General features: G+C 39.4%; 1 protein-coding gene and 1 long non-coding RNA gene across 9 annotated transcripts in view; one reads left to right on the top strand and one right to left on the bottom strand.

Annotated features, from left to right (window-relative positions):
- Positions 1-9169, bottom strand: part of CNKSR2 (connector enhancer of kinase suppressor of Ras 2) — a 267319-nt gene extending 258150 nt beyond the window's left edge. For all 5 annotated transcript variants that reach the window (XM_078064918.1, XM_078064917.1, XM_078064916.1 and 2 more), the window contains exon 1: positions 8358-9169. In XM_078064918.1, coding sequence (XP_077921044.1) covers positions 8358-8421 — 64 coding nt within the window. In that variant the 5' untranslated portion in view covers positions 8422-9169. The remainder of the gene's footprint in view (positions 1-8357) is intronic.
- LOC144380556 (uncharacterized) overlaps positions 9137-17923 on the top strand; it is a 945783-nt gene continuing 936996 nt past the window's right edge. For all 4 annotated transcript variants that reach the window (XR_013444728.1, XR_013444726.1, XR_013444729.1 and 1 more), the window contains exons 1-2: positions 9137-9269; positions 16270-16361. This is a non-coding gene — a long non-coding RNA (uncharacterized LOC144380556). The remainder of the gene's footprint in view (positions 9270-16269; positions 16362-17923) is intronic.

Consider the following 17923-nt stretch of genomic DNA (forward strand, 5'->3'; position numbering starts at 1 on the left):
TACATCTTTAAAGTCTAAAAAATTCTATCATATTGAATAGTTATTTGTAGTTTAAATCAGGGCACAATTGCAACACACTGTTTTATAGTACTAGCTAGAAAGATTAAGTCTGAAGGTGTTTTATTAAAAGTTAACAGATCTGCAAAAAGCTAAGTTAAAGTATTAAAAATTTCGCTTACTCTGATTTATACTGTAACCGTTGTAAATTTGTGGGGAGGGACTTGCTTTATTAGAAAAATCTATTACTTGCTACTTGGTTATCCAGTAACATGTAATTAACAAAAAAACCCATATAAGGCACATGTATTTAAAAAGTAATACTTCACAATAACTTTCTACATAGGTTCTTAACAAGTGCCCTTCAAAAATTAGCCCAAATTTATATTCACTTTAAAAAATTAAAATTCATTTTTCAACATCAGGAGGGATGAAAATTATATAAGAAATGCTGATATATCTTAGTTTTATTCCTATTAATAAAAATATAAATTCAACATTAAGTATAATAAAGATAATGGTTATTATTAAATTAAAAAGCTATTTTTCCATTTTATCATCCAAGTTAACAAAGGATATTTTCTTTTCACAACAGAAAAATGCATTTTAATTTCTTACATGGTTTTTTTTCTTTTATAAGAGGAGAAACTTTTTATTTTTATTTTTTAATTTTAATTTTAATTTTTTTTTAGGATTTTATTTATTTATTTGACAGAGAGACAGTGAGAGAGGGAACACAAGAAGTGGGGAGAGGGAGAAGCAGGCCTCCCGCGGAGCAGGGAGCCCGATGTGGGGCTCAATCCCAGAACCCTGGGATCATGACCTAAGCCGAAGGCAGGCACTTAACGACTGAGCCACTCAGGCGCCCCAGAGGAGAGACTTTAAAAAAATTTTTTTTTACATTTATTTGTCAGAGAAAGAGAGAGAGAGCACAAGCAGGGAGACCAGCAGGCAGAGCAGGCAGAGGGAGAAGCAGGCTCCCCACTGAACAAGAAGCCCAATGAGGGACTCTATCCCAGGACCCTGGGATCATGACCTGAGCCGAAGACAAATGCTTAACCAACTGAGTCACCCAGGTATCCCTAGAAGAGGAGAAATTTAAGACATTTTATCAATTTCACTCTACCATGCATTCCAAAATACACAGAGTTCTTTTAAAAACACTGAAATGAAGAAACAATTAGAAAATTTGTATGAAAAAAAAATAAATTCTTAAGAGGTATGTTTTAATTTTTAAGTAATGTTTGCCTATTGTGTTGGCCTGTTAATAATGTGATATCAGCAAATAATATTTATAGCTTAAACACAGAAGTGTTGTAGATACATTGAAATTATTCACATTTCTTAATGAAATGAATCTAAACCATGATTTAGGTCATTGAATTGACTAGAGCGATACAACTATGAATTAAAGCAACCCTACTTCTACTGTATTCTGGCACACAATATACAACTTGGCATTGAAGTATCCATTAGGGCATTATAAGGGACTTTACATGCATTTTCATTTAGGAAAGCAGATTTGCTGACAGACCAGTAATTTGTGATATTTATGTATTCCTTCCTTCAACAAATATTTCCTGAGTGCTTACTTTTCACCAGATACTTTCTTATGCCTTGTTATGCAAATAAGATGAGGTCCCTGACCTCAACAAATAACCATAGAAATTAATGTAAAGATAAAACTGGCATATGGAACGAAGATACAAATGGTACCTGGAGAGCACACAACTGAGGATTTGATGTGACCTGGGGAATGGAGAAGGCTTTTCTGAGGCATAGAAGGGGAGGCTTGAGATATGATGGATGAGTAGGACTTAACTGGGTGAAGAAAAAAGCAAGAGAAACTGTATTAAGTGCAGAGGCCCAGTGGTATGCAAACAAGATTGAAAGGCCAGTGTAACTGGAGCTAGGAATAAGGGTTATTTCAAAGGCAATAGCCAAACCTTCAATGGTCTTAAAAGCCATATTAAGAACTTTTATCTTCATCCTAAAAACAATGAGAAGCCACTAAATTTTTTAAGCTGATGGGGGTGAGAAGTGAGAGGATAGGATCAGATGAGAAACATTCCTAAGAAATTTATCCTGATTATAGGTTTATGGATCCAAAAAAAAAAACACCCAAAAAATAAACAAAAAGAAAGATGCTAAAATTATCATGACCTTGACTGAAAAGATAATATTTTGTCCTTTGCAATAGAAGAAAAAGAGGAAGTAAAGTACATTGATTTTACATTTTCTAAACCCAAACCAGCACTTCTCAAATTATTCCACTGATGTATCCATAATTGCTGAACGAAGTTTACTCATAACCCTGGAAGGTCTAGGAAACGCAGCTTGAAACAGCTTGCTGCAAGCCTAAAATTCCTGTTAAGCCTCTGGTCTCATCTTTAAAATCATGCCAATTTTGCTTTCTACACCATGAATTTAATATCCAGGTTTGTTTTAATGCAAAAACAATGTTTTACAATACTTAGCAAAAATCAACTCTTTGTCTTCTTTTGATCATTTAGCTCCCACAACCACAGAAATGTTCCATTTTGGGGAACACAAGCCCATGCTATGCATGAAAACTGTGAATTCACTCACTGAATGTTATTCAACACAATGATCCTGTAGTGAAGATTACATTTGCTTTTCTTTAGCCAGACACTAAACTATGACAAAATCTTAAAAAATAAAAAGCTTAGGCTACATTTTTTTTCAAATTACTTACTCTCCCTTCCCTCTCTTAAAGTACAGATGATCCATCCTTCTAGTACTCTTTATAGAAACTAATCCTTCATCTTTCACAATAAACCTTATGTGTTGAGGTGCTGTAGGGAAGTCACAGAGAGAGCTAAAAGTCATTAAGAACAAATTTAAGTCCCACTCTGTTATACATGAAAAATGATAATTTATCATTGTTTTAAGAACAATAGCAATATTTAAGAGCCTATCTTCATTCTTCATATAAGAATTTGGATGAGTAAAATTCTAAATATCCAAAAACATAATGTTAATGATGTAATTAATCTTCAAAATAACTCACTTTAACATTATTTCCAAATTATTCCTGAGAAACAGATTTGAAACAGCTGTACTAATTCAATACACATTCTTTGTGGGCTTATTTTTGGCAGCCAAAGTTTTATAATGTGGTATTTATTTAAACTTAGGACATGATGAGAGTTTTATTGTCTTTGTGAAATGCAGATTTGTTCTTGTACTTTTGTGCCACCTACTCATGGCTCCTCCTTCATTTTCCCTCTACTGCCCACCTCTCTCCTTCAACCAGACAAACCTAGACACAACCGTTCTGGTTAATCACCCCATCTCAACTCCAAAGTCTCTTGCTGTGCCTTTACATTTAGACTACATCCATCTCAGAATATGCCTTAGTTAAATAAATCGCAGAAAAAGTTGCTAAAACCCCACCTTCTCCATGGATTCCTTCCTGACTGATTAAAAGCATCATCTTGTCTTTCCACTGGTGCTTGTACACATAATGCAAACATTTTTTAAATTTAGCAAATGTTCTAGTTGGCACCTGTCTGTTTTGGCTTAGGTTTCTCAACGTCACTGCCATCCCTTACAGAGACTAATTTCCCCAAAGCAGAGAATAATTTATTTAAAACAATCCATTAAAGCCCCTTCCATGTAGAAGTATGGAGTAAACAATCTCTAAGCACCAGAATGTATCTACATAAATAGACTCTTTTTTCCTAATCTGTACTAAATCATGAGTGTTACCTTAAGGAGTAAATGTTAATGACAGTATAAATAAAATGATATTTTCCTGTAAACTCTACATACAGAAAAGGTAAATTTCTTCTTTGTGTGAAATGACAAGTATTGAGTTTCAAAAAATGTCAAATCGAGAGTAGGTGATTGTTGGTGACTATCTAGTCATACTGCAATTGAGGAAAGCAACTAATTTTTCAAAAATGATAGGACTAGTTTGATCATGTAAGTTTAACATATTTTTTACAATGCATACTTCTCAAGTTTCTGCCAGAAAATTTTTCCTCTCTCTCTAAGACAGTTTAACTCAAAAATTTGACATTTTCCTTCATCTTAATAAAATAAATTTCAACCTCAGCTCTAGGTCCTATGAAGGGGGTAAAACTATTAGAGAGCACTGTGCCTGTCAAAATTTCTGTATCTTATCAGATACATTCTCCTCTGTAGCATTTAACTCTTATAATAAATAGACCTTATTTCATCACTGCATTTTCCTCTTTTGTAGGGTTGTATGCAAAGTGATGGCTTTATCTTTGTTTTTTGTACCTAAAATAATATATTTCATTTTCTATCCTCAAGATGGCTGAGTCATCAGGACAGAAAGTAGAAGTCAGTGAATGGTTTTCAAAGAAAATGGTTTATAGTAAACAGAAAAGAGCAGTGCAGTTAATTGTTGGATGGTTTGAGAAAAGACTATCTTAAAAATTTAGATATTAGGACTCATACTATGAGTAGAAAGAGCTAAGTCACAGAGACCATAAGAGAAGACCAGCAAAGCAGGGCCTGTTGGTGACTCTGAAAACAATAATTCATTTTATTTCATCAGGGAAGGGATTAAAGATCACTGGAAAAAATGTCATGAAGGGAGTTAGCCACAGAAAATAACTTTATTTTAGTCATATGGATATTTTGGAGGAGTTTCAAAGTTGGAAAAACTGTGAGAAGAAAACTGGAATTATTGGGTGTGACACGGACAAGGAAAATTAATACTGAAATTAATAATAGGGGCCTGAAGTGTTCAGACATTTTTGCTATATTTCAGTGGGCAAAAAAGTAAACTCAAACAACTGTAGATTATGGAGTATTTCTATAGGCCCTGCAAGTGAATAGGTAAGAGCTGAGATATGATGTATTTTAGAGTAATACACTGAGCAAAAATCAGAAACCGTTATTGGCCTACTTTTCTACCTACAGCTTTCTCTAATAAAGGCTTTGCTTTTACTCTAAAAAGGTTTACATTTTATAATTTTGTCAAAACTTCCCTACAGCACCTGCAAATTGAATGCAATTTCCTACTGAAAAAAAAGGCTGTTTCAAATGCTAAATGATGTGTATTTGATTTTCTCAAAAAATATTTTTATAAAATTAATTTTGAAGTTCTATTATTTCCAAATAGCCTGAAGTACTATCAAGATATCTGGAATGTAACTGCTTATTTTACTGACTCATGAGGAGTCCATATATTTACTGGAACTAACATTGACACTGTGTCACATCAATTTTTTATTGTTAGAAGAAAATTCATTGAGTATTGGATTTTACAAGTAGTGGTGTTGGTGGTGAGAAAAAAATGCAAGTGTTTCCTTATATCTTTACTAATAATTAATACATAAATTTAAATTTGCCTCCCTCAAATACATTTTAGTAAAAAAGATCAAAATGAATTGCAATGTATAAATGGTCCTTCATAAACAATTTTGAATATATGTTAACAAAGCTTAATAATCTCATCAGCCCTTTTTTTTCCTTCATCTCCTTCTCTGCTGAATTTCTATACCACTTATATAAATTGTCTGGAAGCACAAATATATGGCCATGCTATTTTTATATGCTTAATGTCTCCTTTTCTGTTTAGTGAAGAGAAAAACACCCTAGAAAGAGCATAAAGCATGTACCTTACTAAACAGAGTTATAACTATTTATGATTGTGACTAGCTGAAAGCATATGCTATATACTTTAAATGTTAAGGATGATGAAACTGTCACATTAGGAGCATGCTTTGAAGAACTCCCACAATGTTGCAGTTGTTCAAAAGTCTTGTTCATTCTTTGTTACTGCCTTTATAACACTATACATTATACAACACCAAAGGAAGTTTGGCCATTCCAAAGCTACAGCCTCAATTAGTTGACTTTTAAACATTACTGCATCTGATGAAAGGGTGAGAAGTTTTTTTTTTTTTAATGTGTTTACTTGTAAAGTTTATTTGGGGAAAGGAGTAGGGAGGAAAAATTAATTAAGGTAACAGTATAATTACAAGTTGAGGAAATGTTCATTTCGTCCAACTGTTCTTTAAAATCTTGTTTTCTGTTACTATCTTAAATTAAATTTATATGAAGATTATAGAAATTTCAGCAGTAAGCAGTTTGGGATTTGAAATATCCAGATAATGACATCAGTTTTTCTCTTCTAATGTGTACAAAAATATACAAATTCTATCTTGGCTACTTGCTTGATCTTTTCAAATAGCTCTAACATGAATCACCAACAAGTATGAAAATAAGTTATTCAACTTACACGTAACAATCATTTAAAATCACAGCTAACAATGTTAGCTCAACTTCAAAGATGCTGCATTTTAGGCTGGAGAGATTTTTAAAGGGCTGGAAAGATTTTTAAAGGACTGCTATACTGGAAATCTAATAATGTGTGTCAGAATATATGTGTCATATGTTCTACTTGCTTCAGTAGACCTAAACTGTAGAGAAAGAAGAAACTGCAAGATTATACTGGGAGGGTGGAGGTGAAGAAGATGGAGTATGCATCACTCACTACAAGCATCATGGGAATTTGTGAAGGTAATCAGACTCCCATGGAGCCAAGAAAGCTTTCTGTTGAGTATTTCAGTAACAGACTCAAACCAAAGTAACCTTTTACGCAAATTCAAAGAAAGGGTTTTTTAATTAAGCATTCTTGCTTCTTGCGCACCGCCTGGCTCTTTCTTCCATGACTGAGAAACAGAGAAGACAGATGTTTGTTTCTGACAATCCAAAGGGGGGTGCGGGTTAGTGGGAATCTAGGAAAGCGTAATTTCAATAGCCAATATGAAGAGAAGAAACAGAAAAGATGAGCCACTGCAGGACTTTGTCTTAGTCATGGCACCCATGGCACCTTAGCACAACGCACCACACACAGGGGAGCAGTTGATAATTAATTCTACTTAATTCAATACACTCTCATGTGTACTGTGATTTGCAGTTACGAAGCACTTTTCACATATTAGAAAAGAAAAAAACTAATTAAATGAGAAATAAAGGGGCCAGTAAGGGAATAAAAGGAAAGCAAATGTATAAAGAAAAATCCGTAAGAATAAGCAAGAGGCCGAAAAGGTTCAGAAAAGGAGGAAACAAAATTGAGTTTCTCTCTGTCGCTCTTAATCACTTCCAATCACCCCACCTTTCGTTCTAAAGTACCTGGAGCTTAGAAAGTCTGCCTGCTAAGCAAGCCCCCAAAAGGGGCTCCCTCATCTCCGCAACACGCATTTTCACAAATGATAAGCCTTTGGCTCCTGACTAATCTACCTAGAGTTTGTGCCTAGGAATAACCACAAGCAAAGCTCTAACATCTCCCAAGTGTGGCCAGGAATCCTTTATTTCATCCCATCCATCCCTGTTGGCATTCCCCAAATCTTAGGAATCTTGGTGATGGGGAAGGCAGTGGTCATGGGGTGGGGGGAATCCTCTACAAGCCCCTTAACTCAGACAACAGAGGGAGATAGTGAGGCAGGAAAGCCCAGGGACTAAAGAAAAAGCCCACGTTTGAGACTAGGAGGGCGAGTGTCTACAACTGTGGTTATTAGAAATTGCCAGGGAAAAAAAGGGGCGAGCCTTCAAGATGGAAGAAATGAGGGGGCACTTGAATGCGCATCACCTTACACCTGGCGTCGAGCCCCCAATAAAAAACCATGAGATCCAAAGCCTCGACCAGCGAGAAGAGGAAGAGGCAAAGGACGTGGGGGGCGGGGGGGGGGTGACAGGGGTTTGCGCAGGAGGGAGCCCGCAGATACCAGCGCGGCTGCTGTCCCAGGGGAAGCATGTTTTCCTCTCCCCCAAAGTAGCGCATCCCCCGAGCATCCTCAGCCCAAACTGGGGGAGTTCGCCCGATTCAAACCCGGGCAGCCGCGTCCTGACCCCATTATATGGGCTTAAAAGTTGTAGGGAGAGTTGGCGCTGGAAAAGGCACCTGGCAGGGGCGGCCACCGAGGGGGCGTTAGGTTTCCCAGGAACAAAGGGGCCCGGGAAGGAACGAGCAAAGGAGCAGGTCCCTGGGGGCTCCTCCCTGAGGGGAGAGACAAGGGTCGCCACGTCCTCCCGGCCTAGGGGCGCCGTGAGGAGCGGGGAGGAGGCGAGAGGTACTGGGATTCTGCGGCCCGCCTTCTAACCCTATCCGGTAGCGCCGGCAACACCCGCGCTCTCCGCGCCCCTCTCTAACTAGGGAGCCACCACTGAAGACAATAGGAGATCGGGATCCCGAGCCCCAGCCTGCCCCGGAGGACCTCCGCCTCCCCCGCAGCGCACCACGATCAGCCAGTGGAAGCCCCGATGGCGGGCTCGGCCGCAGTAGGCGCCCCTTCCCTCTTGCGCGCCAGTACCCCGGCGCCCCAGGACCGCCTCACCCTCTGCACAGCGGGCATTACCTTTCATCCAGTCCACTACTTGACTCGGAGACCATTTGCTCACGGGTTCCATGATCAGAGCCATGGACACGGGGTCGCTACCGCGCGGGGCGCGGAGATCAGAAACAAAACGAACTCGGTAGCCCGAGCCGCCCTCAGGTGGGGTCCCTTGCTGGCCGCTGCCTCGCTGGGCGGGTGGCGAGAAGACGGCTTTTGTGTGTCGGGTCTCGCGGCTGCAATGTCTCTTAGCAAACGGCGAACAGCAGCGGCGGGAGCGGCGACGGGGAGAGAAACGCTCTGGGGTCGCGGCTCTGTGCGGACTCTCTGCACGCTCTCCGCAGAGGCTGCTACTGCAGCTGTTGCTCCGCCGCTCCGCTCCGGTCTCCGTCCCTCCAGGGCTTCAGTTCACGGCTTGCACTGCCGAGGGTCGAGGAGCTGAGAAAAGAAGCCGCCGCCGCAAGCCCGCAACCAACTTGCCCGCTCGCCTCGCGCGCGGGAGTGAAGCTCGGGGCACCACAAGCTGCCCGGCGGAAATGACGAGGGGCCTCCTGCCACCCAAAATATCTCTCCGCAGCCCTCGGGTGCGGGGCGCGCGCGCCACAAGCCCCCCGCCCGCTCGCCGCCGCGCGGTTCCGCCCCCGGGGCCGACGGCAGGCGCGCGAGGCGCGTGCGCGCTCCGGCACGAGGCCCGAGCCCGGGGTCTGCCTGTCAGTCAGGCAGGTGCGAGTGGCTCACAGATTCGCGTTCCCGCCCGGCGAGCCGCCCCGGGATAGAGGCGCGCTAGGAGCGCGTGCGCAGCGGTGTCGGCGCGAGTCCCTGCCCCAGGGTCAGTCAGTCAGTTGCCGGCGGCTCGGTGGGGCCTCTGAGCGGACGTGGCGGCTGCGGGACGGGCCGCCCACCAGTTGAACGCTGAATGCTCAGGCGGCTGAGGAGGTACCTATGGCCCCGCCGTCAAGGGGAGGGGGACACCGCCGAGCGCGGGGGTTACAGCGAGAGCCCGGGCTTTCCTCGCTCACGCCCTCCCTGCGGCTGAGTGGGCTTCCGAGGTGATTCCCGAGCCCCGTGCACGCCTGCGGAGACGGGGGCGTGGAATGCCGCGGACGAGAACCGGCTCCGCCAGCCAGAAACGCAGCGATGACGAGGCAGGAGGGCCCGTGCTGTCGGACCGCCCCTGGTGGTGCCCCGGGCCTGGGAAGTCAGGCGTGGAGCCTGGAACCTGCAAGGGCTGGTCGTGGTGATACCGAGACAGGTTCGGCCCCACGTGCCTTTTGAAGGGCTCAGTGTCGGGTTTTCGGCCAACTCCTTCAAAGCCGAGAGTGTCCAGTACCTATTTTAGGGGATGTCCTTTTGTTTTCAGATAATCTTATATAAGAACTGAGGGGTAACACTGGGATTTAAAATGAGTGATAAATTGTAAACATGATTCTTCAAAACTCAGGTTCTTCAGAAATCTTACAAAGGCTACTATGCAACCCTTAGTAAAAGACAGTTTGCCTAATGAGGCTTCACTTTAAATGACAAATAATCCTAGAAAGTATAGATGCAAACTCTCTACCACCATTAAAGATGTTTTCTCTTTGTCATTCTTAAATAGCCCCGTTGAGTAAAAGAGAAACTCTTTTTATTTCTGTAACCATTTCAATAATGTCAATTGGTTTTTTTTTTTTTTTTTAAGATTTTATCTATTTATTTGACAGAGACACAGCGAGAGAGGGATCACAAGCAGGGGGAGAGGCAGAGGGAGAAGCAGGCTTCCCGCTAAGCGGGGAGCCCGATGCGGGGCTCGATCCCAGGACCCCGGGATCATGACCTGAGCCGAAGGCAGACGCTTAATGACTGAGCCACCCAGGTGCCCCAATGTCAATTGGTTTTGCCAGTTCCTGCAGTGACCCATTTTCTGTAGTTCTATCGCATGAGCTGCAGAACCGCCACTTTTCTCAACTGACTTAAGTTGACATCCATCCCCCACCACACCTAAAAAGAACTAAAACCACAGTAGTTAAAATATTTTGATGTTTTCAGGCTAGTGATACAAACCAAGTAAAACTTAAGATGGCCCGTGTGTACGCTTGTTTATTTTTCTAATCCAAACTTAAAAGTACACGGGAAGAAATTTAGATTATTTAGACAAGTCTAGGTTCAGAGGGTACCGGTATAGCACCTTTCATTCACAATCCAGATCATGGTTGTTATTTACAGTTATTTTTAGATAATCAGGTGTGAAAGGCATTTTGGAGTGCTTACATTCCAATGGAGTTTCAGAACATTGCATCAGTTTTTTTTTCTAGAAAAGATAATTTTTAGCATCAGTAATTTATAGAGTAGCTTTATGTTCAGAAATGGGAGTGAATGCAAATCCATTGTGAATCATTAGAGGTTACAGTCATAGGGAGATGTTAAAAGTAACTTTATCAAAATAATACTGCTAATAACAATGAACATTTATTGAGCAATATGCTAAGTATGTTACATACATTTTATCCTCAAAACAGCTCTGTCATTAGCCACATTTTACAGATGAGAAAACCTTGGCTATCACATTCACTTCCTATTCCCAGAGCCTATTACACATTGTTCAATAAATGTTGAAAAAACTAACAAATAAGGCTTAAAGAGGGTAAGTAATTTGAGGTCATGATGCATGATTGTAATACCAAGTTAAGGTGATTTCAGAATATGAGCTTTGAAGAATAGTAAGATTTATATCTGTATTGTAAAATTAACAGTACTTTGGAAGGGGAAGGTCCATTGAAGGTTAACTTAGTATGTCTCATCAGAAAGTTAACTACAAAGGAGTCTGACAGTCACCATAAGTGTTTGACCAGCAACTGTGAGAATGTAGGAAGTGACCAAATTTGGCTGAAACACCAAACTGCATATTCTGACTGGGCTTGCATGACAAGCAACCAGACTATATATTGCAAGCAAGTTTAGAGGGAGATATTGTTTGCATAATGAATAAAATATCAATCAAAACAAATGCCAAAGATCAGGCTACAGTAAAATTAAAAAGATACACATTTCATGAAAAGGTTGGTTCCAAAAAAGATGAAGGAAAAAGATCCCAGGGAGAGAGGATTTTAAGGAAGACCCTACATCAGAACTAAGTTGTACATATTCTCCTATTTATGTTACAGTAAGGAATTTATTTAGTCTAATCACCTGAGATAACTAAAATAATTCTAAGAGCTAAGAATGACTGAGCCAAAATGTTGGTGTGAACTTGTACTATCTTACAGAGTTCACCAAGGCCTTAGGTATTTGACCTAAGTTCTCCTCTTTGAGGTTTCCCCTACAAAACATACAAAAAAATAAAAAATTTGCCTTTGATTTTGACAATGTAATAGGCATTCATTATTTCATTTAATTAGTTCAGAGCATAACTGGCTGTTCACTCAAATATCCTTAATAGAGAGAGAAGAAAAAGGATTAAATCATCTTTGCCTTCTCCCTTTTATTCTTAACTCCAAATGACTCAGCTAAATCTTTCCTGCACTTTTCTTTCCAAATAAACTAGCTTTTATATTCTTCTGCCTATTGTTCAAAATGTTAATGTCTTGCCCCATGTTTGTAAGTATAATATAACGTGATTACATACAAACTGTGGCAGCCTAACTTTGCCTTCTCTTAATGCACAACACAATCCCAAAGATTAGGGGAAAAGGTATGTTGTCATAAAATATACATCAAAACATAATGCACTAAATGATAAATCATACATACTTCAACAGCCTAGATATAAAAGCCAAACTGATTCTTTGGAAACAAACTTGGATTCTTTTTGGAAGCAGGCAGAGGGTAAATACTAAGTTAATTAAGTTAATTGGAGACCTAAAACTTGTGAGTTGTTTGCAACCATATCCAAACAGATCATTTTAAATGATCTTTTAATCCAATTGTTATAGTTTTGCCTTTTTATTCTTCTCCCTCTAGATTTCAATAAAAAATTAAAATCTCTTAACCAAAATATTTTCAGTTAAAATTTTATAGTATATGTAATGAGTCTAAGTACTTGAGATGTAGAATTTACAAAGGTCCTCTGACTGGAATCTAGGTGATTAATGGTTCTGACTCTTAGGGTTTGAGTCAGATAGGGAGGAAGACTTCCCCTGGAAAGATCTTCAAGTCTTTGTCTCTTTAGGGCCATAGACAGGAGTAAATAATGTGAATGTTTCTTCTGGAGCTATAAGCTGAATATCTCTAACCTCCACATTTTCTAACCTGGGTTATTTTATAGGGGCCTTAATCGTCACCTCCCATTTCTTTTTACTAAGAAGCTAGCTCTGAGTCAGACCTCATACTGCCATGCCAGACATATTTTAATGTTTTTAGTTATTTAACATTTAGACAAAATGTCTTGGAGAGCCCTTTCTGGTGATTTTCCCAGTTTGCTTAGATTGTGTTTTTGCTATAGCTGTCTGTTTAATTTTTAGATTTCTTTTTTAATGAGTAATATTTTATCATAAATTACTTTTTTCTCTTATCTTTCATTTTTGAACAATGAGTGAGAAGTGACAACACAGAACAGGTATGAGGGTAGTCCATGTTCTAAACTACAGGAAAGGATAGGGGCCCTCTTTTTTTTCACTTAGTTTTCCCCAGACCTTTAACTGTAATTTCAAAAGCAGGTGTTCTATGCTGGCACAAGTTGTATACCTTGATCAGAAAAATTAGCTAGGCAATTCTGATAAGACTGGTAGTGATAAAACAAAATACAAGTTATTCTCAAGAACAGTGTATGAAACTTGCTCCAAAAAAGGCTCAGCAAAATTTCTGGAGCAATGTTTTCTTTTCTTTTTTTTTTTGCAGTGCAATTCAACTAACAGCTATGAGTAAAGAACCAAAGCCTCTGATATGACTAACCACCAGATAACAAATCTATCCATGCCTCCAATAGTCAGAGAATCAAGTAGGAAGAGACCTTTAAACGTAAATGGGGCCATAAGCATGCTGCTCTGGGCCAAACCTCCCTTTAGATTATCAGGGAGAAGCACCCAGAGACTACAGTAAAATTAGTAGAATTCTTTCTTTGCTGTTCTGCCTCTAGGGTAAACTGTATTAAATCAAACCATGTCCTTTGCAGACCAAGATTCATAGCAATCATCTCTGGGTAAAGAGAAAATGGCTTGAGTTGAGGTTATCCCAATAGGGTTTTTTAAGGACTCTTTCCAGGTTTTCCCTGCTGTACTAATCATAGTCTAATAAAAATCCCAGATCCCACCTAGATTAGGAAACCTAGGTTTTTTTGTTTTTTTGTTTTTTTAAAACACATTAAGCCCTAGCCCATCAGGGAAGTTTCTGGTGCACTTTGGAGCCATTAATTAAGAGCATATAAAAGTATTCAACAAAAATTTTTTGAACACTATCAATATGCTGGCCTAAGTTGTATGCTTTGATCAGAAAAATTAGTTTGATTTTGTGGATGCAAAGATAACCCAAGATTCTCATAGACTGGTAGGGGGAGCAGAAACATTCACTGTTAATTTAATAAGATAATGTGATAAGTGCAATGATAGATGTGTCCAGTACTCTGTGCAGAGGAGTACCTAATTACTGAGGGGAAGACTATTTGGAAGAGGTAATGACTCTTGTAGGTCTTAAAGTATGGCAGCCAAACAAATGCAGGAAAGACCTTATAGGCAGGACAGTGTGCACAAAGTTACAGAGCACTATGTAGAGGTACCTGGAAGGCTAAATTTGAAAAGCAAAGCAAGAGGGGACAGTAGATAGAGTGGGAGGGGTAGACAATAACCAGATCAGGGGGAAAAACTCAAACTAAAATATAACTTAAAAAGATAGAACCATCTAAGAATTTTCAGGAATGAACTGCTCATATTTATATATTTATGTTTTATATTGACTGGAAGCCATGGAGAGCATAGATATGAGAGGAACAATATGGGGGGTTCAATTTGGAGGATGTGGCAATAGACTAGTGAATAGATGTCTTGGGACAGAAATAGAATAGTAGAGGTGCAGATGGAGAGAAGGGGCTGGATTCAATAAATATTCAGGGCTTGGTGATTGATTAGAAATAAGAGGTTAGGAAAAGAGCAATATCAAAAATGACTCCCAAGATTCTAGCTTGGGTGACTGAATAAATTGTTTCTTCTCCACCTAAAATAAAATAGAAGCAGCAGATTTGGGAGGCAGAAGTAATCTGAAATATTAGTTCTTTATTGGCCATTCTAAACATGAGAGGCCTGTGGACAGCCAAGAAGGGATTTCCAGTAGACAGTTTCTGCATTCACATATACAATTGTGAAACTCAGTTTGAACTGAAGAGAAAGATTTGAAAGTCACTGCTAAAACAACGTAAATGAGATAGGGAGAGTATGAGATGCCCATGAAGGAGGCCCACAGAAGAAAAAGAGAAAATCAGTGAATTATGAGAAGAAGCAAGAGAATGCAGTGATATGATAGGCCAGTGAAAAAAGAATTTCAAGTAGAAAGGCATGGAAAACTGTGGGAAGCACAAAAATGATGTCCCAATAAGAACTGAGAAGAATCTGCTGGTTTTGTGAGTTTGGATATCCTTAATGGCCTTATTAAGATCTGTGAAAGAACTGGATGTCAGAATGGTGGGGCTTGATATATAGGGCATTAACTTTTTCATGAGTCAATTTTTCTTCTTCCTCCTAGCCCACCTATGTGTGTATCTTATTCAGATGGCTCTACAATGAATGGTTATGTTTCTCCAATTTGCCACCATCACTTGCATTACTCTTTCTGATGAAATTCTGGACACTAATGATGATCCCTACTCTTATGTGATTATATTTTTGCCACTTACAGAATGACAGCACCTTTTAAACTAGGCTAGCTTTGAAATCCTTCTCTCATGAGATTGTAGAACAGTTTTGCCATGGCATTCTGGTGATTTTGCACATCTCTACATAGGCCATGTAGACAAGACTCAACCTCAATATAACAGATGTCTTGGCAGAATGCCCATGATCTTCCCTGGAACATGGCAACACAGTCTTGTGAGGAGCTATCCCAAGTCCATTTCTCATTTGCCACCCTAGTTCCAGTGAGGCCTCAGCTTCAGGTACAGCTTCAGACTAAAGAACTGTTCAGCTGTAGTTTAGAGTTTGCTCCTTGATGACAGAGCAGCCCACCATTGGTATCATCTATCATTTGACCTGTCCGGTTTGGTATCATCCTGGGACTAGCGGCATGTGGAGTTGAGACCATGCTGATCTTGCATTGCTGTCTGTGTAAATAATAAATTATCTAAATCCATTTGGGGTTGTTTTCAACTACATCTATAGAAGTGTGATAAGCCATCCTAGCAGCTGCCACCATGCTGCTGCTTAGGTACTACTTGACCACTTGGCACAGATCTGATCTAGGAAGTCCATAAATACTCACTCTGCTGAACGTCTGCCTGAATAAACTAGGCCAGTTCAGCCCTGGCCTAGTAAAGCAGCAGCAGCAGCAGCAGCACCCCAATTTCAAATTGGAAGAGATTGCATTTCCCTAATTATTTGGGCTCCCTAAGTTAACCCCATAGTTAATAAAACTCTGTATTAATGTTACAGGATAGAAACAAAACCCTGATCTCTAAATCCTTTCTTCTGAGCTTTGACATTATTTTTTTTTTTACAAAACACCTAGATTTTAGGGAATTCCTTTATATGTTAGGTTCATTTTTCTCTGAACATTTGGCAGTCTTACTTGCTAGTGGCAAATGTGAACTGGCAAAATTGGTGCTGGATAAGTTCAGAAGTCCTCTTTGTAGGTTAACTGGTACATCCCTATAGATCATATTTTTTAAATGTAAAAAGTGTTTAAGGTAGAAGACAAATTGTTTAATCCTTGGTTAATAACTGACAGACTACAGACAAAGATGGGGAGTAGGAAAGGAAGATTGCTTTCTTTCTCCATAGATTTTGTCTTTTTTTCTGAAATGGGTTTTGTTTACTTCTAGGAAAATTGGCATATTAAGCATGCTCATACCAAGTGGAACAAATCACTTATTTTCACTGACCAGGAACTGTATCCAGAAAGAGAGAAAGTCATGTAAGTTTGTCACTATTTTTGACATTTTCTTCATTTTGAAAGGAAATTTGGTAATTTTGGTGATCTAGGTGATCTAAGGAGTAAAAATATTTTGGTTTCTTTAGTTTTTCTTCAGCACTGTTTCAAATACTTTGTAGCACAATGCACGCTATCATTTATTGATTTTTCAAAAAGAGTATCTACTCCTTATATGTACCCTGTGCTAAGCAGTATTACAAAAATGAGTAAAACATGATTGCTGTCTTCAAATCCTATAAACCAAAGCATACCAATAGATATTTTTTTATATAATGTAGCTAGCTAAATGACAGAGACATACAAAAGTATTTTGGGTATATTCCACAATATGGAAATATGAATGTATACCAAATGAATAAATAAAGAAACATCTTTCTAGATTATAAGATGGCAATGTAATATACTATTGTATATTGTATAATGGGCTAAGCCCCATGGATAAACTAGTGAATATAATGGATATGGCTCCTGACTCTATAGAGTTACAACATAGTGGGAAATGTACACTATACTAGTAAACAAACAAAATATGTAAATATATATAAATGCATAAATGCAAATAATCAAAAGTACTGATATGAAATGTACAAGGTGTATTGATAGAGAATTGTTGGGGTGGGGGAGAGAGGAAATTCCTTAAGGTGATCAGAGAAGACTTCTCTGACTAGGTGACTTTTAGACACGATCTTGAGATAGAAGAATATAAGCTGGGGCGCGTGGGTGGCTCAGTAGGTTGAGCATCTGACTCTTGATTTCGGCTCAGGTCAATATCTCAGAGTCATGAGATCGAGCCCTACATGGGGCTCTGCACTGAGCACAGAGTCTGCTGGAGGTTCTCTCCTTCTCACTCCGCCCACTCGAGCTCTTGCCCTCTCTCAAATAAATAAATAAATAAATAAATAAATAAATAAATAAAATCTTTATTTTGGAAAAAAAAGAAGAATACAAGCAGGCAAAGACCAGAAATAGCTCATTCAAAGGAGAAGTAAAATCATGTGTGAAGTCCCTGTGGCAGTAAAGAATTTGAGGTGGTTGAGAAACAGAAAGGAAATCAGTATGGCTGAAACATAGTGAATGGGCAAAGGCATAAAAGACGCTAGAGAAATAGGATGGAGTTGGAGAACACAGGATCTTATAAGTCTATGGGGTAACTAGCTTGGAGTGTAGTGAACAGCCATTAAGACTTGTAAGGAGGCCAGAAACATGATCTGATACATATTTATAAATTAAGGAGGGGGACTTCTTTTTCCAGAAAGATCAAATAGTGGTACCTTTCCTTATTCCTCCCACTAAATAAAACTAAAAACCCTGGACATTATATATAAAACCAACATAAGAAGACTTTGAAAGAAAAAGAAGAAAGCAAACCAGCATGAGAACTCAGACCCAAGGAATGACATGCTGGTGAGTTCTCTGGGTTTTTAATTTTTTGCTCATGTATCACAGAGCTGAAGAAGCCAGCACCCTGGAAACATGAAAGGCACAAACAAAAAGGTCCCGAGAAGAGCCTGCTCTTTAAGTGATCAGGAAAGAGACAGGCTAGC

Source organism: Halichoerus grypus, chromosome X, assembly GCF_964656455.1.
Source record: "Halichoerus grypus chromosome X, mHalGry1.hap1.1, whole genome shotgun sequence".
Lineage (NCBI taxonomy): Eukaryota > Metazoa > Chordata > Mammalia > Carnivora > Phocidae > Halichoerus > Halichoerus grypus.